The 26,055-nt window shown below is 40.3% G+C and overlaps 1 protein-coding gene and 1 pseudogene across 3 annotated transcripts; both read right to left on the minus strand.

Moving 5' to 3' along the window:
- Positions 1-1,258: 1,258 nt before the first annotated feature.
- Positions 1,259-4,935, minus strand: LOC103699521 (putative WRKY transcription factor 31). 2 transcript variants are annotated; one of them, XM_008781565.6, is made up of 6 exons: positions 3,390-4,895; positions 3,191-3,304; positions 2,878-3,039; positions 2,420-2,788; positions 2,194-2,307; positions 1,259-2,098 (listed from the first exon to the last, which is right to left on the minus strand). In XM_008781565.6, the coding sequence occupies exons 1-6, from the start codon at positions 3,711-3,713 to the stop codon at positions 1,427-1,429; spliced, it is 1,755 nt and encodes a 584-aa protein (XP_008779787.1). In that variant the 5' UTR covers positions 3,714-4,895; the 3' UTR covers positions 1,259-1,426. The 2 variants fall into 2 exon arrangements, with proteins under 2 accessions (XP_008779787.1, XP_008779832.1); XM_008781610.6 differs by lacking the exon at positions 3,191-3,304 and having other exon boundaries at positions 3,390-4,935.
- An 8,373-nt stretch (positions 4,936-13,308) lies between these two features.
- On the minus strand, positions 13,309-23,500 carry LOC103699643 (aspartic proteinase A1-like; annotated as a pseudogene). Its single transcript, XR_016398040.1, has 12 exons — positions 23,054-23,500; positions 21,513-21,610; positions 21,304-21,416; positions 19,263-19,411; positions 19,076-19,115; positions 18,903-18,967; positions 17,295-17,408; positions 17,113-17,177; positions 16,895-16,993; positions 16,696-16,815; positions 13,672-13,741; positions 13,309-13,588 (listed from the first exon to the last, which is right to left on the minus strand). The product of XR_016398040.1 is annotated as an aspartic proteinase A1-like (transcript).
- Positions 23,501-26,055: the final 2,555 nt, after the last annotated feature.

The following is a 26,055-nucleotide window of genomic DNA, read 5'->3' on the forward strand; positions in this document are numbered from 1 at the left end:
ATGGCCTCGGAGGTGTCATGGTGTGGGTTTCACATGGAAGGTCCGAGTACCATGAACCCTCTTAGTTCTTAGAAATCTTGAAGTCGCCTCTAGCTGCATCATCTAATCTGCGACTTTTCTGCCTTGCTTTGTTGGGAGATAGAGATCGGACTATCCCCTCCCTTTTACATCAATCGATCTGTATGCCTCTGACCAAGCCCTAGATAACCTTCATTGAGGAGGGACCTTTGTGACTCCCATTCCTTAGAGAGCAGGCAGAGAGCAGGCATCTTTCATGTGATTCGCCCGCTACTTCCGTGCCATTTATCACTCTGCCATAAATTTAAGTTGGCCTAGTGACTAGTGAAGCCTCTGAGAATAAAAAAATCACTTGTCTGACCTAGTATCTAACATGTTCTAGATTTACAAGCTCGTCAGGATTATCTAAGATTTTACTTCAACATCTCATGGTCCCTGGCGTCAGCCTTTTCTGTATCATTTGTACTCCATTTGCCCCCCGTTGTAGGCTTATCTAGTTTTATATTTTTGTGAGAGTGTATTCAATGTAAGCTTTTCAGGAGTCAGCAAAGACAGGGTAATATGATATCTTTGCAAGACTCGCTCATTGTTGGCTCTCGGGGGTGATATCAGGAAGGACAACGAGTATGGAATATCATATTCTTTTGTGAGATATGGAGCCATCGCATCGTGATCTCCAAGTCCGATCTTTTGTACACCCCGAGTAATCTCAACAAGTTCTTGCGTCGAGGCGACGGCAAAACCTCTCTAAAGTACAACATTATCTTCTTCGTTCCACGTTCCACGCGCCCTGGTACTGTGTGTTCGGTACTCCGCCTTCCGTGATCGGAGGGGATCAACTACTCCACGTGAAGCAAGGAAACGGCCACGTCCCGAACTGCCCAGCTGCCACGTGCCCTACGGTCCCTTGCAGCCCAGGTCGTACCTACTCTTTGCCGACTGGGGCCCATAATAAAAAATAAAGACGGCTCTATCCCGGGTGTCTCGCTGTTTCCGGGTTATACCGGTAACAGCCTTGGATCCGCCGCCTATCGCCTATCCTATTCCTCCGCTCCCCCGTCGTTCACGTGCATGGGACGCAATCCTTGACTCCCCTACGACGAAAAGTCTGGGCTTCCGTCAAAGAGAGCCACCCGCAGAAGAAAGCCAAGGACAATAAGAAGAAAAGAAGATTTGATCCTTTAGACATCTCCCTTTCGTCTTTATTTATAATTGTCTATTGTAAACGGCCAACAATAAATAGAAAGAAAAGAATGCAGTCCACCGTCCAAATATTAACAAGAGGCTGGAAAACAAAAGTAGCATGTAGATATGGTCCCATTTTTCTCATCAAAACGAAAACATAATGTTTAAGAAAAAAGAAAGAAAAGAAGAGGAAGCATGGAATTGACAAGGGCATCTGAGATTCTTAGGCGGCCAGAAAATTCGAATTGGCCGGCTTGCCGTTGCCGTTGCTACTGGTGGCATTGGCACTGCTACTATTGTTGTTGCTGTTAGGCTGATGACCACCTCCGATGATGGATGTGATGGCAGCCACGAGGGCTGCCTTGAAGCTGGGGTCTGCTGTTATCGCTGCGGTCGCCGCGCTCACCGTATCGGGCAGTGAGGCGGCTGACGGTGGCTTAGGGCGAGGGAATTGGGCTCCGTCCATGTTGGGCGACATCTGAAGGCCGGAAAATGTCGATTGGTTGTTCAGTGCCTGCCCGAAGACCTGCGGCAGAGAGGGGGGCTGAGGTGGTGCGCCGAAGGCAGGAGTACCGCTTGGGAAGGGGACTTGGAACTGAGCTGGTAGCCTTTGGAATTGGAGAGGATTTGGAGTGTGGGTCAGATCCAACGTGACCGTCGGGAATGGAGCGGATGCTGATATCGTAGCCATGCTTGATGAGCAAGGAAGTACTGTTCTTGATAGGAAGTTAGAGTTTATCAATCCCTCGGTGCTCGACATGGATCCAGAGAGAAGCATCGAAGCTGCGGCTGAAGTGGTCGATGCCATCGCCATGGCAGCTGGTGGGAGTGGATGGTTGTGATTCCCCTCATAGGTAGTAATCAAGATGGAGCGATCCTCCGCACACCTTTGGACCTATTTGAATTTCCAAGTTATATCTTAGCTGGATTGTTAAATTTGATCGATCTATGATTAATAAGATTAAACTGGTGCAGGGAGATGATCATTGCCTGCTTGCGGACTGGGCAGCCGGTCGCCATGGTGCACCGGTAGTATGCCCGGGGACACGGATTCCCTTTGGCCATCTTCTGTCCATACTTTCTCCATTGACATCCATCAGTGATCTATAAGACAAGTGGGGCATTGTCTAATTAGTGTCAACATTAATTGCTATCATAATTACCACAATCGATCAGATTAGAGATATGGATGGAAATTTGTCTTGTGTCATCTTACCATAGGTGCTTCGGATCGTGCTCGGACCGATACACGGGCTTTTCTCATGGTGGCCTCTTGGCTCTGTTCTGCACTCTTGGGGGAGGCCAATTTGGATGCTTTGTTAGGGTTCCAACCTTCGGACGATGGGTCAGGACTGTCCTCCCTGTTAGTTCTTTCATGGTCAAACGAAACTATCTCTTTGTTCGTATTATACTTGTTTAGGCGGTACTCCATTGATCCTGCTTCGACATTGTTCGTGGGCGAAGAGGACCGGTCCCAGCCTCCACCTTCAATCGAGGAGCGAGAGGGCTCATCAGTGTTTGCGGCCGGACCAAGGTCCAAGAACTGCCTCGGCACGATCTTCCCATCAGTCTTCTCGTCCGAAGCCTGATGAATTATAGATCTCTAAATCAGTTGATCTACTATAGTTGTTTTGCATTAGACTTGATGAGCTAAATTAGTATGGTCTTAACTACCTCATGGTCTTGTGAGCTTCCATTCTTTTGCGTGCGCTCTTGCATTAGTGCAACGAGGTGCATCTGGAGGGCGTTGTAGTTGGTGGTCACCTGGTTCAGCACCCCCTTCAGCCGCTGATTCTCTTCTTTCATCCGAACCAGCTCGGCTTGCATCGACGACAACTGGATCAAACAAGTAGACAATTAAATTTCACTTTTCACTCGAATACTCATCACCACCACGCGTAGAAACCGAATAAATTCAGTCAAGTATATGAGAATTCATTCATTTATTCATTGTTGCTTTCTTTCTTCCTCTAAATATATGACCAACCTTGCTCTTGCCTTCTTTATTATCCTCAGGAGGCGACAGCCCATCATCGACCATCGACTGATCGCTGCCCGTATTAGCAGTAAGAAGGTTCAAACCAGTGTACGGAAATCGCATCTAATTCATTTAGCATATGTATAACAGATCAAACCCGATAAAAATTAAGATAAAAGAAAATAAACCATGACGCTGAGTTACTAACATCGATGGTGAGGTCTTCCTTCTTGATGCTCAGACTCGGCACCTTGAAGTCGAGATCCCGGCCCCTCTTCTTCTTCTTCTCATCAGAGAAGAAATCCATCTCATCCACCCGCTTCTCGCCAGGCGGCTCCTCCGCGGTATCCCCGCGGCGGTAGTTGAGGGTGACCGGGAATTCAATGGATGGCGGGAAGTGGTCGCCTGAATCCATGGACTGCCTGCGCTTGAGCCCAGCGCCGTGGTTGGGACTAAGGAACGACCCGCTTGCCAGGAACCCGATCGATTCCGAGGTGCCCAAACCCAGCGCTCGTCCACCACCATTGTCCATTAATCTATGATAATTGTGTGAGAAGAATAGGGAGGGAGAGAGGAGTGATGAGGAGGGGAGGGGGGTGAGGGGTGGTGAGAAGTCTGAAGTCTTTTACAGGTGGGATGGGGATGGCAATAAAAAGGGGTTGGCGAGGGACGAAGACTCGGGGATGGAGTGACGTGAGATGGTGCGTCAGTGGGGACAGCTGGAGGGATTTGGGAGGGGTGGCCAGACACGGAATGAACACGGCTATAGCTACTCGTTGAGCTAAGATGAGACGAGGGACAGAAAAAGATAAGAGAGTTCCGTGGAGTTTTGGATCAATGGGAGAAATTATTAGTTAGTTAGATCAGGTCTACCACGTCAGCAGTAGATCGGTCCTATGAAAAAGTGCCACATAATCTAAATATCTACAGAGGATCCATGTAAGCCGACCTATGAGGCAAAAAAGAGAGAGAAACGAAGTTTTAATATGCTCAATCCTCTTCCTGAAAGAAACCCTAAAGTTTCGTATGGGCTGCCAGTCTCTAGCTCTTTTGTGCTGCCGATCTCTAACTTCCTTGTACAGGAGTTGTCCCTCCAAGCCCAAAGGAGAGAGAAATGAAGTTCAAAACTGGTTCCTTTCCATTTATCCTCTCCCTTTATCTCAAGCGGAATCAGTTTCTCCCTTTCTCCCTAGTGCTGAACTTCTTGTGCCAGGATGGCCTCCGGCTTCTGCATGCCATCATTCTCTAGCTCCAATATTGTGGCACATGAAGAACCTGGAAGGGCTAGGAGGAGGTCAACGACGCAAGGAGAAGGCAAAGTGCTTGGGCTGCAGATTGACCTTCGGGCAGCTCCACCGAAAGATTTGAAGGGGAGAACGGCGGCACACAAAGAACCTAGAAGGGAGAACCTGAAGGAGGGCTTGAGAAGAGACCAACAACATAAGATAGACCACAGAACGACAACATATGGGAGCCAACCTATGATTCTTCTAGATCCACTGAAGATCAAATAGATAGAAGGGCTCAGAAGAATGCTGGCAGCACACGAAGTCAGACAAATAAAGAGGCACCAATAGCAGCGCAAGGGATCAGGAGAAATCGGTGGCACATGAACGCTGGGTGCTAGAGTTTCGCTAGCGATGAAGGCAAAGACAAATAAGGATTTGAATGCTTTTTTGTTTGATGGCATATGGCTCTTCTTGAGAGGATCGGTGTACTGTTGAGCGGATCGATCCGGCTTGAACAATAATTTCTCGACGGAGGTGTAGAGGGAGGGGAGGGAGTCAAACGGTGATTTGACCGCTTCAAAAAATCCACCGCTTCCGATTGGGCCGGCGCGTTCCACGTGAGAGAACTCGTCAACACGTTTGACTGGACTCTATATCTCTCTCCGATCCCTCTCGAGAAAGAGGGAGGTGACCGGACCGCGCAAGGGAGAGGGACGGCGGGGCCCGCAGGGTTGACAAGGGCGGCCGGGAGCGTCTGGCGGAGCGGTGGGGTCGGGAGCGGGAGGTGCGGGGACTCCGTGGGCCGCCATTTGGTTTATAGCACGTCACCTTTCTTGACTCTTTCGTGCTTCTAGGTTATGTCATTAATGGTTAGAAAGAAATGAGAAGCCAAAGGAACTACCGGGTGGAGTGGAGTGGAAGGGGAGAGGAGGATCGAGGTCAGTTTATTGGGTTCAGACCTGACCGTTGGAATCTGGGAGTGGCAGGATAGGGTGTTCTTAGTGGACTTCTCTTGAAATGAACCCTCCTTTTTGGACCTCCCCAAGATTTGTAACAGTGTTGCAAACAAAGCGCTTGAAAGTGACAACAAATAATTCTCTGTTTTTTTAATATAAAAAAGGGGCTCACATGACTCCATGTATAAAACCCTGGGAGAAGGCTACAATGGCAGTTATTGTCATTTCTTTTTAGTAACTAAATGGGAAGCTGGACATAGAGCACTGTGGTAGCTTATGTTCTCCCAATATTATGTTCAACCTTAATTGGTAGCTTGCTCCACAAGCCTCCAAATTGTAAGCATCATATCATGCGAATGATTCGAATCGCAGCTCATTTCCAATAGGTTCAAAATCATTTAGTATCTAAACAAGATCCAACTCATGACCTTAATTAAATAGGGGGCACCCTCACTCAGCACTACATTTGTTCATTGGGAGCTGGAGGATTGGTTTCCTCCTTAGTGATATTATTACAAAAGCTATTATACCCTACCATGTACCTTTAATATGTTGCTGTAATTGAATATTACAGCTTAAGAATTAGCTAGTTCAGCGACCATGTTGCTCTCACATATTAGCGACATGATCGAGAGATGAATCAAACCATAATACTTATTTTCTTTTGTTTCTTCATGCTCAGTGATTTGACTCAAATACTAAACAATTTGAAACTCAACCACTCCTTGACATAAAAATGCAATAGTTAGGTCAAATTTTAAATTGAGCTCTCAATATTTTTGACTTAATTTAACAGCCATCTTTTTATTCTTATAATTTTCTAATTTTTATTTTTAATCATAGCAATTCAACTAGCGATTGCTTCAAGTGAAGATCGTGGTCACGGATAGTAGCCATGTTTTTACTAGTTTTCCTTTATGGGAGAAAAAAAAAAATTCAATTTTTGATTCTTCTTTTTTTTACCAGCGATTTCCTAACAAATGTTACATTACTTCAATTTTTCAACAACTTTACAGAGAAATAAATTTCTGACTCGGCATAGAGTTTTAGAAACGAATTCGTTCTTCCATAAAGAAGGAAATGTGACTAGAAATCAAGGAACCAGCAAGCAGCTTCCCCATTATCTCTCTCGAACCACTGCAAGTGGCCGCCTTGTGTTTCCTGCAGCTCTTCTTTGGTTTTCATACGTTTTCCACGTGTTTGGCTGTGGATAAGTCCAATCATGCCAATTTTTTGTTTCCTAACGGGGCCAAATTTTTTGCCCAAGTGCAGATCCCCATGAAACCCTTTTTGTTTATCTCCTATGGTTGGTGCACCATTTTATTCTTAATTTTTTTTTTAAAAAAAAAAAACATATACACAATGTGTGGTAGCTTACTCTACATAAATAAAATTATTGTGTTGGTGATTGGAACCAGCAAACCTGCAGAGGCTGACCGTTAATCAAGATCGTAAGACCAACCTCATATCGAAGAAAAAAATTATTGCATGCACGTATGTTGATACATGCCACCAATCGTCGAGGTGTATTGCTACGGACCAACTATTGAGACGAGCGTAGAATCAATGGAACCCTTTTTGTTTATCTCCTATGGTTGGTGCACCATTTTATTCTTAATTTTTTTTTTAAAAAAAAAACATATACACAATGTGTGGTAGCTTACTCTACATAAACAAAATTATTGTGTTGGTGATTGGAACCAGCAAACCTGCAGAGGCTGACCGTTAATCAAGATCGTAAGACCAGCCTCATATCGAAGAAAAAAATTATTGCATGCACGTATGTTGATACATGCCACCAATCGTCGAGGTGTATTGCTACGGACCAACTATTGAGACGAGCGTAGAATCAATGGTACCATTCTAACACGCTGCAGTGATTGGTGCCATGCGCTCGTTGCCATGAATAATTTCTCATGTCCAAGGGTCTCAAAAGTCAGCTAGGCCAACTCAAAGTAAACGATATTTCTTGGGTTCCTACCTCACCCAATCTCCCATCCTTGAATTAAATGATGTATTCAACGATGGTTATGGAAAAATATACGAAACCGGACATAATACGATTAGAAAGTCTTGTCCGGTGGGATTTGAAATGGAGGATCTGCAGTGGAATTTGGTATCCCCCAATTGGTGGATCTGGTCATCATGTGGTCATCATGAATCGTGGACTTGTTTGCGTACTGAATTAATGAGACGAACTTGTCTTGTCAAAAAGAGATGGCGCGAGATTGAGTGTGATTTTACTTCCACCATTAAAGAATTTCGGATGGCTTTGAAACGCGATGCAAAGGCTTCGGCATGGTCGCATGGATTTCGCCCGGAACGCAAATCGACGTGGATGTTGAGCTACCGTGGTTGATACTTCGTTGGTCATGCATGCTGGGCCCACGCCCTGAGAAACATTATATTCTTGTGCGGTTTTTGCGTGTTGAGATGGCAGCGAATGCTTTGAAGGTCGTTTCTAACCCTAGTCTCCTTCCATTCTTAAAAAATAAAAAACAAAAAAAAGATGGCAGCGAATGGTTGGAGATGCTTTTCAGATTTAGATTTAGAAGATTAATTGTCTTATAAAATAAATTATCATGTCGGCATATTGATGAGGCTGCATAGAAACATGTACAATCATATAATTTTCGAAGGCTTTCCGGTCTTTTCTCCCCTCCTATTCTATAGAAGTCGCTACGAATGCAACAATTAGATGAAGACTGATACAATCATATAGTATTGATTCAAGTTTTAATTGATTATTTTTTTTTCAAAAAATGGTGCTTAGGGTTTGGCGTTGAGATCAATATTGTCCAAGCATCGTTCTATTGAACAATATTAAATAACTGCCCCTGCAAGAGAAATTGCAACTACAACATTTATTTCTGTATTTCATAGTCAATTAAGCGTCGGTGATCATTTCGCTCTTAAGAAGTTTATTATCAATATATTACAGCTTCTAATTTGATGTTGCATTCTATGTTTATAGAGATAATTTAGAATCTCTAAAAATCCATTGATAATATATTCTAGCTAGCTTACCACAAGGTTTTAATTTGCTCGCTAAAAGATCAATCGATTCACAACACTTGTTAATTAAGTGGCATAGAATTAGGGCAGGACACATTCGCCCGTGAACTAATATATAGATGTTGCCAATTCTCTGGCTCTTTTTTTCTTTTTAGATTTTGATTTTTGGCGAAATTCTCCAAATTTGAAATTAATATTGTGATTTTGCCATGCCTTTGTTCTGCAACAAAATCATAGTTCTTTTTCGTGTGCTTGTTATCCATAATTTGGTAAACCGTGTTTTCTGGAAACGCATTATCTATTACTCATATGAGAGGATGAAAGATGGTTGGCTAAAAAAATCCTTGTCTTGCTATTTGTGTGAATCGTCAAAAGCACCTTTAGTCTTTTTGTCTACTTCTCTTCGGTCTTAAGAAATGCAAAATCTAAAACAAAAGGGCATGTCGATTGAATTAGTGAAAATTTATGCAAAGCAACAGTTGAAAAGGATGGAGTGATGTCACGAACGTGTGGCTCATTAAATAGAGACAGAGACAAAAGATTTTTTTCCCATAAAATATTTTGAGACTTGGGCAGCCCATGAGAAGATAAGCAGGCAGTCCTGGTCCATCTTCCTTCCAATTCATTGCAACGAATGAGACATATAAACTACACCCTTATCATCATCCATCGCCGTTCCATCCCATATGATTAGGATCTTTGATGCCTGGTGTGAACTCTAACCATGGGCATCTTCCCAATTTCCATGAACTCCTCCGCACGTTTCCATGAGTTGATTTCTTGGACCAGCCTCCAACACCTACTCTTTGAACACGAGAAATGAAGGCAGCACGGTCTGCCTTCAACGACCTTGAGCCATGCCCTTAGACCGATCTCTTTGATATGAGAACGAGGAAAGAAAATTTAATGAGAAAAGGATTGCTGTGGAAGTCTGGAAGAAACTTCAAGGAAGTTGTGGCAGGAGGGGAAGAAAAAATGGAGAAAGGCATGGACTAAGATATTATGTGACCACGAAGGTAAAACTCGCACTGCCAACCAACCTAATTAGAATTTAGAAAAAAAGGCCTCGTCTAGTTCAACTGATCTCAGGCAACCAAGGATGAATCCAACTTTGCTCTGGATTAAGGTCGTGGAGCATGTAATTCTCGTGTGCGCCTCCATTCGTAATATAGAACCTTTCATTCAAATCCTTTTCAGTTCATGTATGTATTTGATATCCATCGCTATTTTTTCCATTGACGAATGGTGGGTGATTGAACAAGTGGTCGTATTCTATAACGAGCTGTCCATTGTTGATAGGAGGAACCCACTGAATTAATGTTAGGTGTTTTGTCTGTTGAGGACTGGATGGAAAAGACAAACCATATGATGTTCGCCTCCTATAATCCTGATACGGTCATATTAATTTAGGAATGCATAAAATCCTAGTTATGGCCTACCTTAGCCTCTAAAACTTTGTTAATATTCATTTAGGAATGCATAAAATCCTAGTTATGGACTACGTTAGCCTCTCTTCTTGAACAAGCCAAGAGAAGAGTACAAAAATGCGCTCAGCAAATCGAGAGCCTTCTTCCTATATTTCTGGTCTATTTATCCAGCCTAACTCAGGCTATCTTTCACAACCCTATGACCAACTCTTGCACCAAAGAGTCTCGTGAATTAAAACTGGATCCCTCCCCCTTTTTCTAAATCTATCTTACATCAATGATAAAAGTCAATGCAAAATTAGGAGATATAAGTTACGGTCCTCCTCTTGACGAATATTCCCAAGAATGATATTTAAAGGAGAAGATGCGCCGAACCAAGAAAAGAATCTAAGAAATAGTAAGTTGTGTTTGAAGTGATCATGATGTAGGACTTGCCATTTTATTTCAACATGTACCGGTCAGCTACTAGTTTACCTTATAACGCATGTCACGCATTTTGGGCGTACTAGTATTGTATCCTTATCACAATTTCAATTGTGGGCAATAGCCCCCTAAGCCATTATTATCATCATTATCGTTGTCGCCGTTCATATTATTAAAGCAATGAATTTTATTATAATAGCAGTGCTTTTGTAATTGTGGGTGGTGTTATGATTTTCGATATGGCTGAGGCACCAAAGGGTCTCAATTATGCTGTACATACATTCATTTAGAGAGTGACTCTATAACAGTTATCAAATGGCTTTTTGATCCCATTCATGTTGAGAGTAGGCTCCATCCTATTTCAGTGAAAAGAAAAAAAATTCTTTTTACGAATCCAACAAATTCATAAAATTCAATCCACCCACCATTATGCCTAAAACGGCGGGAAATTGACGATGCTTTGCCTTCCACTGTATAAAATTCCCCTTTATGCAGTCTTACTCACGTTTATGGCCTATTCCCTTCTACCAAATATTCGATCCGGCGGTCCAAAAAGTTTCGTCCCTAGGCGAGGCATCGAATGGCCCACAGTTTTCAAGTCCTCTTACGCTGGCCGCCGGTAAACTTATTTTTCCCCCTTTCGCTTCGGTCACTTCACTAGAGAGTTGGAGCCCAGTCAGCTTGAAGCTAACCACCCTTCTCCTTTTATTGTCAAAAGAAAGGCAGGCTTTTCTTGTTCCCTCTCCAGTCTCCACGCTGTTAGCAATCTCTCTCTCTCTCTCTCTCTCTCTCTCTCTCTCATATGGTAAACTAGGGGCTTCTCACTGCCACTCTGGGAACTTTGTTTTAGATTTTAGAGAGATGGTCTAAGATTTCAGCTATCTATAGGTCTCCTAGTATGCGTGACGCCACCAAAGTTATGGTCCCATGTGGTCGGTCACCAAGCTCTGCTGGATATTACTGCATTAGACTAGGGTTCTGACGTTGAATTCTTGTTAGGCTTTTGGCGAACTGCTCCAAGCCGTGCAGGCTAACCATTAATTTAAGATATTAACCCGGATCACCTTTTTCTTTATTTATTGATCTTAAGCCAGTTTTTTCAATATATACGAACACCAGTAAATTAACATAGTACCCATGCAGCCGTATGTTTAGTCTCACATCGACTATGCATTAGGCAAATCTTAAATACTTATGCAGGACTAAGAAATCTAAATAATACTTTTCGGCTGGTCTTTTTGGATGAGGTCTTATGATAAAATAGTATCACGTACAGTAAACTAAGCCTATAGCCCTAATAGACACTATAGGTCTAAATTGGATTTGTGGTTTATGTGATTGGTTGCTACAAGTCTTCTCCATGTACCCTCTTTGCCGAGGAAAAGGAGCATCAGAAAGAGTACGTATTTATTTAAGAATGGAGAGTCTTTTTATTGGGACTCAGAAAACAAGCAATTCAGTGGCATTTGCTTTATTACAATAGAGATTTTTTTGATGGCTCAAGACTGATGCCATGACAACTAGTTTAGTCGGTCACAAATAGAAAGGTGAAGGTCATGTTACACATGGACGCTTCCAAAAGCAAGACGTGAAGACGTGAAACAAATTATATATAGGGAACCCCACTTTGCCGACTTTCTCTTTCAGATTTACCATTCAATACATGGAATGCTGCCCTTTTTCATATACCTTTTTCTTTGGATAAGGGACCAGACGTAGATGTTTGCACGTGTCCTGTTCTCCCTTTCTTTTTCTTGCCATCGTAGGAGCCTTGTCGTGGCAAACCATCTTGCTTTAGTTGCTCTATTTCAGTGGCATGAAGCTTAAATATACCGTGGGAAGGGAAGGGTAGCTGTGGTGCTTTGAGTAGTGTGGTGGTTCAAGGACTAAGCCCATTGGATTCACTTTAAAGCTAACTGGTGTTCGAAGGAGGATAAACTATAGGTGCTCATGTCTATGTCAATGATTAGTCTGTTCCCGTGTTGAGCTATTGACTGCATATCCTATATCCGCATGATCTAAGAAAAGAACATAGTGGAGCTATCAGCCGTTGGATCTTAGCTGATGCTAAAGCCAAAATTAGGCCTAGCTAGCGCTAGACTTCAGCCCCACAAAAGCTATAATAAAAGCTTCAATTCCACTCGTCGAGGTTACGTGATTGTTTTTGTACTCAAAGGATGGATGCTTTTGCTGGATTTCATCCCTAACTCCAACGTGTAAGAATCGCAATCACATGTCTTCTTCTTTTTTTCTCTTTTTTTTTTTTGTTGAAAACAAATACTCCATACAGTGCATGTACAAATACACCCAATAAAATCATCACATATCTTCGGCAATGGAAGATAGGGCATGTAAGCAATTGCAAATAACTGAGGAATGGGAATAAGAATTTTACTTCGCCATTGATGTGATGACAAGGAATCTCTTTCAGTCTAAATGAATTGCAAGATCATAGTCCTTTATGGTTCATCCTCGTCTACTTCGGTCTTTCAACATGGTTCACATTTCAGTACAAGCCACCGTCTAATGATGTGCCGCAGTTACATGCCCGCACGAATGATACAGGCACAATTCATATTATAGATACGCACTTTTGATCTATGACTAATAAGCTACTTCCGTTATAATCATAGTCACTCGATCAAATCCCTCATCTGAAAGTAGTTGGTATTTTTTTAATTCAAATACCAGCCAAATGTTGCATTTCGCATCCAACAAACTTATCTGAGTTTCATAATCAAGATAATTAGTGGATTTATTGGATCTGCTATGCAACAAGTTGTGAAATGGACCACTTGTTAGTGGACACATCCGGTAGCATGGTAGTAATTGAACATGTAGCTAATAGCCTGCATTAGCTGGTGAAATACTGATAGGATCCGGTGCGTTAGTGCTGAAGATGGTGAAGTAAGATAACCCTTTAGGGTAGCCTTCTTTCAAGTTCAAAATGAAACAATGCCTTCTTGTGATGCAAATGACCAGCAAGCAAGTTGAGTGAATGTTTGGGAGCTTCGAAAAGTCTCCTTTAGTGACACACTAGAAACCCATAATCGCAGGAATAAAAGACAAAGCTAATATGTGCATACTTCCTGCTATATATATGCAGGAAAACAGAGCTTTACCCAAGTACCGATCAACTAGCAAAGGATTTAAACATCAAAGTGCAGGTTCGAATCACAAACCATATCCTAGACCAGAATATTTACATGCATGGGATGACTTTATAACACATAAAAACAAAGTTCTACTGTATGAAAGAGTAAACCCCTCATCTCTATGCTGATTCAGCAAATCCAACTCTCAGCGGGCCATAGTCAAAAACTGTGATATACTCCCATGAAGACATCACCCAATATCCTGCAGCATTTACAGTACTTGCATGAGAAACCAACCTACAGCCTACAAGCAATGAGAGACGGTGAAGCAATGGCTATTCATACCAAAGGGGACCCTGAGGTACATCCAAGGCTGTAAATCCACTGATGCACTGTGCTGAACTTCCATCGCTGACTTTAAGAATGTACCATGCACCCAATAAGATAGACCAGAAAAATGATAAGAAACAGATTGTTACAAGCTATTCATGGCAGAATAACCAAAATTATGTTGGTCATCATCACACGCATCTCAATATGGTGTTCATTAAAGGGGATGCTGTTATAACACAATATATAAATTGCCAATCTGGGGGAAAAACTCATTTAAAAAAAAGGGGTGTTCAACAAACGCCATAGTTTTTAATCTATGAATATTCCCTTCAAGAAACATAGCCATCTTAAGCCAAAACAATCATAAGATGCTTGAGATTTGAATTGTACTTGGATTTTAGTAGGAAAGCATCTTCATGTATGAAGCTAATCACATGTACAACTAGCATGAGGCAATTATTCAACTCAGTTAATTTTTTAAAAAAGTTTATTAATTTTCCTTTTTTGGCAATCAAAGATCCAACAGATACTGTTCTTTATGCTAATAGTAAAGCATGATTTAGGCCATGTCATCATGTCATGCATACCCCTATTGTAAATCTCCCCAAGCTGCTTGTCAGCTGAAATCATGGTCTATGGAACACTCAAAATTATCTAAAGCTCTCTTGTAAGTGTCAGCATGCAGGACACGAGAAGACATGGATGAACACTGCACTTTAAAGTGTTGTTCTAGCATCCATAAAATGTGCCAACACTTGGCACTTCATCTTTTGAGTGTTAAGATACTTTGAGTTGACTAATAACCATGATGACCAACAGCAACCATAGAAGATCGCAGTCCTTGAGGATGTATCCAACACAAGTAGCTGAAATCTTTCACTAGGGTTGAATCTTGAACCAGACTTTAATATTTACTCCCTCCATCTGATGTGAAGGCTAACAAAGGTCACCCAGATAATTCTCAAATATCCATGTTGATACTTCAATAGTAACATGGAAGCTTTGTGATTACATATCATCCATAACATTCTTCATAAAGTTCATCTTTTACATAAGAATTTAAACAGAATAAATATGTTGGGTATCATATAAAGAAGGAATCCTACATTCATATGATTAAGATTAAGCATTTTCTTTTTTTTTTGTTAATGCATCAATTTTTTTTGTGGTGCATACGATGCCTACAACAATGTCCTAGACTCTGGACAGTTAAGTTGCATTCTCTAATCCCAAAGTCTACCCACATGAGCATTGACCTATAGGCGTCATAGGCCAGGTTAAAACTTGAACCCGCCTACCTCCATTATAAGGATTCCAGAAACCAACTAACCATCTATTTTGCCAAACTTCTCCCGTTCATTTTTCTTCTTGCAGATCTGCTTAACAAGCCACTGCACCCTACCTAGACCGATCTTACATGACAAAAGGATTAATAAAACTAAAAATGTTTTCTTCTTAAGCAAATAAAACCAAATACTTCAAATTCCTTTTTTTATCCCTTGGCAGCCCCACTTCATCAAAGTTGTCAAAATGAGGGTCCAGTGGTTTCACTTCGAGCAGAAACCATCCATTTCACCCTGAATCCAACTTATTGAAGGACTTGTTCAAAAGATAAAGATGGTCTTATCAAAATAACATGCAATAGACTGCATCAGTGTCGCAAGCCCCCTTTAAGACTTCATTGGTAAGGACATTCACTATCACTACTCCACAAGTCAAGCAAAGGCCTGGCACTTACAAGGGGCCATCAGGTTCTAATAGATTTATAAATCCCAAAGTAGGACCTCATAGAGAATTTCCGGTAGCAATCCCTTCTCCAGTATCCAATAACCTCTCTACAAAAGGATGGGTGGTCGAGCAGCATGACACATTGTTTCATCTTGATAAAATAACATGAATGTAGATCGTGTTCTATCCAAATTATGACAAATAAACATAAAGTCAACTGAAATAGTATTTTAGTGTTTTGTTATATTTGATCCATAAACTAAACAGTAAATAGTACCGTCTAGCCTAGATAACATAAACAAAAAACCAAGATCTGTTGTGCCGGAACTGGGGCTCGGACCGGTTGCCCAGCGGCACGGGTCGGTACGCCCCCGTACTGTTCCTTACTGGGTCCATACCGATACAGTAGAGGAAGCGGGGGAGAGTGAGAACGGGAGGGAGAAGAGGGAGAGAGAGAGGGAGAAGGGGGGGAGAAGGAGGGAGAGAGGAGGGTGGTGGAGGCCGGCGAGCCGCGCGGAGGAGGTGGAGGAGGGGCTCCGCCTCGAGTCCCCTATTTTGTTCAAAACAGTGGGACCTTTTTTTTATTTCGCGATTTTTAAGTGAAGTCGGGGCCCAATCTGGGACTCGTATTTTGAACAAAATAAGGGACCCGGGGCAGAGCCCCTCCTCCATGTGACTCGCCAGCCTCCACCTCCCTCTCTCTTTCTTCCTCTCCCGCTCTCTCTCTTTTCTTTTCTCTTCCTCTCTTTCCTTCTTCTCCCCCTCCGTCCACAGCTTTCATTTCAATTGCCGAAACCGTCCCAGTCCGCCACCGATATGGCTTGGTACGCTCCTAACCGTCCGGTTCGGGACGGTTCCAACGACCATGCAAAGAACCTTTGGTTTTCAATATCAAAGAGCATATTTTTCTTTTCTTTTGCTGCAGACTTCATAAAAATTTTCTTGGAACAATCCCAGCCCAAAGACAAGAAAGCAGCAAATCTTTCCAAAATAACAAGTGCTTTCAAGAAATTTGAACTACACCATGATAAAGTGAAAATTAAATACTTAATCATGGTGTTTTAGTGATAAAAGAAAAAAGCACAAAAATCCAAAAGTCCATCAAAAAGCAAAAGTATGGTCTGGTTGTTGTCTTATTAAGATGCAACTTCAACACCATTTTACTTGTCAAACAAAATAGATTTAAAATTACTAGGTGATAAATACAGCTATCAAAATGATGGTAAAATGCCTGTGACTGTCATATTTTTCAAAACGAGCAGAAACTAAAAGTTTATTGAAAAGAACAGGTGATAAATCACAATATACCTGCTCTGGTTTCAGGTCAAATCTCTTACCACCAATAGTGAAAGAAACAACAGGCAAGGATGCGAGGCTACTACAGTCTACAGCTGATTCCCTCATGGGGCTAGGCAGACGCTCACGTAGCTGCAATGCAATTCAAGATAATGAAAATAAAAATAAAAAAGAAACTCTTAGTTACATCACCTTTTGGAAAGCAACTTACCTCACTGATTTTGCCATCTCACAATATGAGCACATACCATCTCCCAGACCCCCGGTTAATCTGTCTCTTCTGCCATTCACCACACTCTTGATGCCCATACTGTGTAAACATATATAAGTGAAGCAAAAAAGTGAAAACATTTGCATAAATAATATAATAAAAAACATATATGCTGAAAGAAAGATAAACAAAGATTATGTTGATGATTGACTTCTAACCTAACTCCACGAGTCCCATCAAAGGCACACAGCCCAATTTGAGAACAAATTTGTGCAAGCTCTTCCTGCAAATTTTTTTTAACAAAAAAAGTATCAACCTTGTAGGGTACAAATACAGCTGTACATGAGTATGATGATATCAGTCTAAAACATTTTACATAACCGTAAATATCAGAAAAGACCTTTTCCATCAGCATTTTCATAATCTTTCCCCCATATTGTGCGACCACTGCTTTGCCTTGTTGGGTAGCAACACCAGCAGCTCCAATTTTTTGATTAACCTCTGCAAAGATGGTCTGCAAAGAATAAGTTACAGAGGATCACAATTAAGAGATGATCTATCATTGCTAATTACAAAAACAGTGCCAAGGCCGAATGATGACCTTTTGATCCAATTACACATCAGCATGGAGATGTAATGGAAACACAAATACAGTGATATGAAAGCTAACGACAGCATAACCATGATACAACCAATCAATAGAAGGCAGAAATATGTAAAAGAAGAGTTTCTGTTGTCACTTTACTCAAGAAGTATCTGAACTAGTTATCTACTGGAAAAAGACACAATTTTTAGCATAAATTTTGAAAAATATTGCTTGTTATCTCTGCTATCCTCCAAAATTCTATTGAATTTTCTCTCTGAAATTTTCAACACTCTATTGAACTTTCTGTACTCTCGTTTCAGACTTTCAATATCACTCCTTATCCTTGTCTCAACAATGGCTTTGTTCAGAAGATTTTAAGAAGTACGAATGTTCACCATTGCCAAATCAATGTCAAATGCTTGTGTGACCATGTAGCATCAGAAAATATTGTGGTGCTTTAAAAGAGTATGTAAGAGCGGACATACAAAGGACTTCTTAGAGGGCAATGACTAGTAGTATAAACATAACCCTAGTAGATACATGCAGCATTCTAAAATTGTATCAAATAGCTCAGAATCTTACTATTTTCTTTATGATCATGGTCCATCACTTTGACCCAAGAGCATTAATGCAAGTATCAAGTGACCATATTTTTAACAAATAAAGCCGTGCCCGCTATGAACACGATAGAAATGTTTTGATAAATTCATGGCACAGAACAAGTTAAATGCATCATTGGTGATGAAATGCCATTGCTGCTGAAATTTTTATAGTAACAAGTCAAATCACCCTAGCAGAAGCCATATATCACCAGATTTTGACAGAAAATATCATTATGTTATTGCATTTCTCAACAACCAAAGGTGAATATATTATAAAGACAATTTATATATCTGTCTGTCTGTCATGTTATTGTGCATTACTAGACATATGCAGACACACTCACTAAGAAAGACAGACAGGCAGAAAGACAGATATCAATAGCTATGTACTATATTGTCATCCTAGAGGCAGAAAGCATACATGTTTCACATCTAATCACTGCTATGAATCACATGGGTAATTGTGTTTCGAGCGATAGGCCTGGAAACATTCTAGCCTTAAATAAGTTACATCCCCTTGTACCTTAATGAGGTCACTGGCCAAAGGAAAGCTAACTTGTACAAAGTCCAACCATCATATTTTCGTGAATCATGAAGTCTAGAGTACTAAATGATGTAAGGAATGAACAAAACTTGGCTCTTGCAATGAAAGTGTAAATTTTAAATAAAAAATAAATCACAGACGTGTCCTTTTTCATGGCCATATTAAGCAGGTTATACATATCAATGCTTGCATGAAGACCAAAAAGCATAAAGAAAAGAACTGAAAGAGAGAAAAGGAGGCTAATCAGTTGAATAACCACCAAACATAGGCACACACTGTTGGACCAGCAATCAAAGAAGTTCCAGAATCTGCAATTCCTTGACATCCTTTAGCACAGAATCCTGAAGATCTCAAGTTGTAAGATAATCAGGAGGTGTAAGAGAACATCTAACTAGAGAACATGCATGAAAGCAGAAAAAATAGCATATCAGAGAATTAGCATGAACTACCAGTTTTTTGACCACCAACAAGGACATCTCCAATTTCAAACTGCAACAAAAAAAAAAAATGAAATACAGAAGTTAAACAAAGTGGATAGTGGGTAAAATATGAAAAATTATATACTAATGAAAATTATTTAGGGATTGGATAAAATATGACAAATCATGTACTAATGAAAAAATTTAGGGATCAAACCTGCCAGTAGCCTTTCTGAGTTACAGGGACATATGCGTGTTCACCCTTATAAGGCTTTGGGTCAGTCCCTCCAAACACAGTTTCACCTCCCTCCCATCCTCAGTCTTCCGGTTAAACCAGAACGAGAAGTCGGGTTCTTTAACAAGACTCTGGTTGACAATGTTATCCCAGTTAAATGGTACAAGCAGGCAGCCTTATATCTCTGATTCTCTCATTATTGTTCATGGAGCATTTACAAATATCTAAATGTCAATCCCTCCGCACCAAACAACAAAAATAAAAATGATAACAAAACAAAGAAACATATAGTATAGACGTATAGTTAGAACTTTGACGCACAAGAGGGCTTGTCAAGCCTTAGCACTCCAAAATAGCAGTTCCATGATAAGGATTATATGACAACATGCCCCCTTGGCATGAATAATTGGTCTCTTTAAGGCAGCTTAAAGTCCACTATTAATCAACAATTCTGCAGGCTATCATCATTGAATAGACAACAGTTCCAACTGCAATTCTTTTTTTCTGGAAATCAAACCTTTCAGTCAATTAGAACTTTTTTTCAACAAATTGGTGATTTAATATTTATCTAACACTATGCAGTTTGACCAAACATTGACTGATGACAGAGTTTACAATTTTTTTCAGGATGAAAATATCAAGTTTTACATTATCAAAGCTAAAAGGGAGACTAAATCAGTTTAGAGTTTTGTATGTGAATCACATTCTCACAACAAATTATCTACATTTTCTATCAAGGAACAGTTAAATCCACCTAAAAGAGAGATGTCAATCCAGGCCTGGTTTCACGCATCTCATATCTCACGGATGCCTCAGAAGAACCATGGAGAGGCTCAAATAAACCTAATTGACATGGATTCCAACTGAGATAAAATATGATTTGGAGTAAATCGAAGCTCAAATACTATTATTCAAGCCTAAGGGGAACTCCACATTTGTTCTCTCAGATTTCTCTCATAAAGATTTCCTTCAATTATGTCATAATTTCAGTAGATGTATGTCACTTGCATGTCTATATCGGCTGACATCCTCTTTTCAAAATTTTCATGTTTCTTCTTTCCCATGCTTTCTTAGTGACCTCTTGTCCGCTAGAGATTAAGTTCTAGCACATCAGTTTCTGGCAAAACCATACCAGTTATGCTTGGTTCATATGTTAATCAAAACTGGAATTCCTTGGATGTAAGAAACTAAAGTTGGGGTTATGGGTAATATGCACCATCACTCCATAAGTATTAGAAGCTATCATCCATTATTACATCTATAGATTTTTTGCATTTAATATTTATACTTGCATTTGACCTTGATGCTGATACCAAGCCAAATGTAAAAATATGGATGGTTAATGTCAGGTTGATAGTATAACAAGCATGTCAAACCATGAGAGGAATCCAAAGAAATCATGATACTGTGGTATCCCTGTTTCATATACTGCACCGTTATATAACTCAATTACACAAAGAAGTGGGCAGGGGAAGAGAAGCTTGAAACAACATCATAGGTATAAGAATAACTGACAAATGAGGACCTATAAAGTTGGTCCAAATAGTTGGGACAAGGCTTGATGGTCATGATTAGTGATCTTCCAACTTAGAAAGAATCAAGTAGCCGCAAAACCCATATATGGTCAATCTAACACTCAAATACCTCATTATTCTCATTCGTTTGTTTTGCCCGATATGCCTAAAGATTTTTCTGAAACTTTATTTGCCAAGTTTAAATTTTTTCAAGGCTTTGGCATGTTTCAGCCTGCAACCATCCAAAACAATTAATATATTTCTAACTGCCCTGCGAGTTTAACTTCCATGGGATTTCCTATCACAGGTTAATAAGATAATGGTCTTAGATACATTTCGCCATTGCCCTGCTTTTCTCTTTTTCCCCAAAATATTGAATTATCATGTTTTATTTTGACCAATTATTGTCGATCTAACCGAACTAAGAACAAGGATTTTTAAACAAGCACTGAAAAAGAAAATGACTTAACAACCAAATAAGTATCAATACTCAAGTTAGGATTGCATACCATATGGGCACCAAATTTCCAACTGAGATTTCTTTAAATCCAAATCCAAGTATTCCATCAAATTTTGCCGCCATGAAAGTGACAGTCGGCTCCCTAGTGGCTTCAATAAAAACCTGAGAAAAATCTTTGATATGAGTATATGCACTCCATAAAATATATACAAAGTGAGAAATACAGAATATATGAAGCAGTTTCAAATAAATTCCAACCTGATTCTTGATGGTAAGGTCACCAACTGTAGCATGATCTTGGCTTAAGAAACCTGCTACTGATCCAGTCCCATAGTGAATATACGCAGACCTCCCTGCTGAAAGGATCAAAAGAAATAACATCAAAATGCTCTTTAAAAAAAATAATAAATCAAAAAGAGAATCTTGTGAGAATCGGTAATGAAACAAAAAATAGTGCATAGTATGATAAATAAATATTCACTCACAAGCCAACATAAGATTCCATCATGTATAAGACATGCAAGAATAGGGCAGAATGCCTAAGAAAATAAAAGAATACCATTGGACATGTTCATTTTATGCTACATGCAAAGATCAAAAGTGGTGAAAGCATGCCCAAAGCTACAACTTACCCATATATATGTGAAGAGAGTGAGAGAGAGAGGGGGGGAGAGAGAGTTAAATAGGAAGGTAATATGTTATGTTAATGGTTCGAACTTACACTGCGATGTTTCGATCAAGGTTTCAAATAACGCCTGAACAAAATGGTACAAACAGTACCATACTGGTCTGCTAGGTTTCAGACACCGGTACAAAGTGTATTGACATGAGACGCGGTCCCTATCATGTATCAGTACCTAGCACCATACTGTTATGGCAAAAACTGGTACTAGGTCCAATACCGGTATTTGAAACCTTGGTTTCAATGAACTTTCAGTTAAATATCAAGAATTGGTACTAGAAACTCCTCTATATCATAACATTTGGGATCCATAAACATGTTACACATTTGTGAGTTAATGTTGTGAACTTATGCCCCAAGAATCCAAACTAAATCTCTAATAATTGTGTCTCTGATCAGACATCCTCCCCTAGAATAATGTCTGAAAAATTGGCAGCCGGAATGGATAGCTCTCAGATGAAGTCTAACTGAAAAGTGATTGGAGTTCTCATAAGCCTCAGTTTGGATTTTTGTCTTCATTTTCTTAAGTTTAGCAGTTCGGATCTTTCTTACTAGCGATAGATTAAGCCTTCGAAACTTGTTTTCGCAAGATTAAGTTCAAGCTTTATGTCAAAAAGGCTTAGAAGGCATTGCTTTAACAGAAAGGCTAATTAATCTTTTTCCAATAGTTTATTGTTTCGAGTAAGATGGGTTTGTTTTCACTGAGTCCAAAACTGACACAGATATTGGGATTTTAAGTGGATCTGATCAGGTGTCAGTTAGTTTCAGTCAATTCCAACCGAAATTGACCGCTTTAAACCTAAAGCGGTATGGATGAACCTGACAGCCTACTTTTGTTTCTTTTCCCATGCATCTCTTTCCTATAATTGACATAAAAATCTACCCAATTCTCCAGCAAGCAAACTACATCCAAATGTTGGTTTTTTTTTTTGTCCATATACACACCATCCTTAAAAGTCCGAAGGCGATCTTACATTTTCCTTCTCCAGTATCCGCAAATATTAATCAATTAGATAACAATACTAAGAAAAAGTATGTAATTCCTAACCAGCCACTAGTGCCAAGAACAAAACCAGTCAAAAAGAAAAATAAAGAACATTAGCAAGGAGAGGCAAACCCTTCTGCTGATAGGTGCCTGAACATTAGCAAGCCGCGGCGACCCGAGCTCGATCTCGCCGAAGTACCGAGCGTTCATGTAGTTCTTGAGCGCCGTCCCCTCCTCCATGTCCGCGAGCCGGGCCGCTAGCCGGCTATTCTGGTCCAACCGCCTCTCCTTGAGCCCGATCCAGACCACTCCATCGGCCGAGACCGGAAAATCCCAACAAAACAAGAGGATCGAAAACAGAGCAAAGACCCTCACAGCATTGCCCCTGGCTCCCATGGTGGACGAGACCTGCTCATAAAAAAATTGATAACGTTAAAAAAACTATGACAAGAATCAAAAGCGGGAAAAGGAAAGAGAGAAAGAGAACGAGAAAAGGCGGTAATGGGTTACAGATGACAGGAATGGGGAGGATGGGAGGGAGCTGGGAAAGGTCGGTGGGGATAAGAATGGGGAGGAGACGAGAGGAGAGGACGGAGAGTGGGCTTAAATTTGGTTGTTGAGAATGAGATAGGATTTAAGACATAAAGGGTGCCTTAGAATAATTTTTTGATATTTGAAAAATAATAATAATAGTAATAATAATAATAATAGTAATAATAATAAAAAGATTATTTGAGGTCGTTAGGGTTTCACTTAACATAAGTATAGAAGGTTTGCAAAATTCAGACCCTCTGGTAAGTGCACTAAGCCTAGATTTACAAGAAATGTCAGCAAGGTTAATTAGTTAACATACGAAAATGTACTTGATGTAAGAAAAATAATAGATGAAAGAAGGAAGAACTTATCAGTTGAGGCGTGATTTCACTGTCCTTAAGAATAGATCGCGCCCCTCGGAGATTGAATCTCGGTGTAGCAGGTAATGGCGGCCTATCCTCCATGATACAACAACTGGATCACTCCAAGCGTACACTCGCAGATGAAGTGACGGTCGAACAGCCCAGAACCGCGCTCTTGGAATGACAACAGAGAAGAAAACAGGGAGACTCTTCTCGGGAACAAGAAACAGAGAGGCTTTCGGAAACAGAGAGAGGATAGGTTAGATTAGATTACTCTATCGGATCTGATAGGGTTTAAAAATAAATGAAGAGGCGTATTTAAAAGACACGTCGTTTTATGAAAGAGGTGTTTTTAAAGACGCCAAAGAGCTGTTTTAAAGACGCGACGTTTTATTCAAAACAATTCAAAAAATAAAACGGGGGTCCCCCTGCGCGTGATAATCGCAACGCGCCCGGTTAAACGTTTCCGGATCGGATTCGCCAATTTTGGCTTGGACCTCCATTGGGCTCATGCGCGCGTGGGCTACTTTCTTTCTTTGCTTCACCAAGTTAAAATGTTGAATACTATATAAAGATCTTTTGAGTTTTGTTCCTTTCCAATGTGGGACTAAAGAAAGTACACTAGACAAAAAGACAAAAGAGAGAGAAGGGCAGACTCGGAATTTTGAAATATTCCAACAATCCCCCACATATTTTAAAATTCAATAATAAGTTAACGAGCGCGAGAGTTCAATGCATCAAATTGGTGTCTTTGAGACTATGAACCATTTTTTAGGACTAGTAAGTATGACTTACAGAACTTTTGGTGAAATATGAAATTTCTATGAACCAAAAGTCCTTTATGTAAAACAGTGACTCATAGCCCACATTGACCTCTCAAGTTCTGGGCTTGTTCTAAACGGGTTGGTGCAAATAGGCCATGCACCTTACCTGGATATTCATGAGTGCTTTAGAGAACTGCCTAATTCTCATAGGAAGCGGCCCCACTCCCACACCCATATAGGTGGATCCATCAAGTGTGTACTGCAGGTATACACACCATCCTAAAGGACTATGGTATCCATTAAGAGCTTTACCTCATCCTTATCTACTGCAGTTTGCACTATCTACACCATAGGGATGGATTTTCCAAAATTAAATACGATAGTGTACTCACAGTCAACTAGCGACTTGTTATTACCCATATGAACATGCTTCATGGGATCTCCAATCACACATGTTGGGTTTCTGTCGTTATTGACTTTGATATAGGCATTAGTCCCATCCCCCTCGATGTTTCACTCACTAGTTTTCTACCTAGTGGTTTTGTCAAAGGATCGGCCAAATTCAACTCTGACTTTACAAACTCAAGAGATATAATCCCATCATCAAGCAGCTGCCTTACAATATTATGTCTCAACCTTATGTGTCTATTCTTCCCATTATAAACTTTATTCTTAGCTCGATATATAGCAGCTTGGTTATCACAAAGAATAGACACAGAAGGTGTTGGTTTATTCCATAATGGAATATCTCCCACAAGATTTCTAAGCCATTCAGCTTCAGAACCTGCCTTTTCTAAGGCAATAAACTCGGACTCCATTGTAGACCGAGCGATGCATGTTTGCTTGGATGATTTCCAAGATACTGCACCCCCACCAAGAGTAAAGATATATCCACTCGTGGATTTCATCTCATCTGAATCAGAGATCCAATTTGCATCACTATACCCTTCTAGTACAGCTGGAAATCCACGATATAACAAACCATAATTAATGGTTCCTTTCAAGTACCTTAGTACTCTATGAACAGCACTCCAATGGTCCTTACTAGGATTATGAGTATACCTACTTAATCTTCCTACTGCATAAGCAATATCAGGACGAGTGCAGTTAACTAAAAACATTAAACTACCAATGATGCGAGCATATTCTATTTGTAAAATACCATTATCTTTATTTTTCCTTAAATGTATACTAGCATCATATGGAGTAGATACGGGTTTACTATCATAATGCTCAAATTTTCTTAAAATTTTCTCAATATAGTGTTCTTGTGATAGCATAAGTCCATTAGAACTTCTTGTTATTTTAATCCCAAGAATTACATCAGCTTCACCCATATCTTTCATATCAAAATTTGAAGCTAAAAATTTCTTAGTATCTATAACTATATTCAAATCAGTTCCCATTATAAGCATATCATCAACATACAAACATATGATCACAACAACATTATTAACAACCTTACTATAAACAC

This window comes from Phoenix dactylifera, chromosome 12 (genome assembly GCF_051530095.1).
Source record: "Phoenix dactylifera cultivar Ajwa chromosome 12, Ajwa_hap1_PhDact_Kaust_v1.1, whole genome shotgun sequence".
Classification (NCBI taxonomy): domain Eukaryota; kingdom Viridiplantae; phylum Streptophyta; class Magnoliopsida; order Arecales; family Arecaceae; genus Phoenix; species Phoenix dactylifera.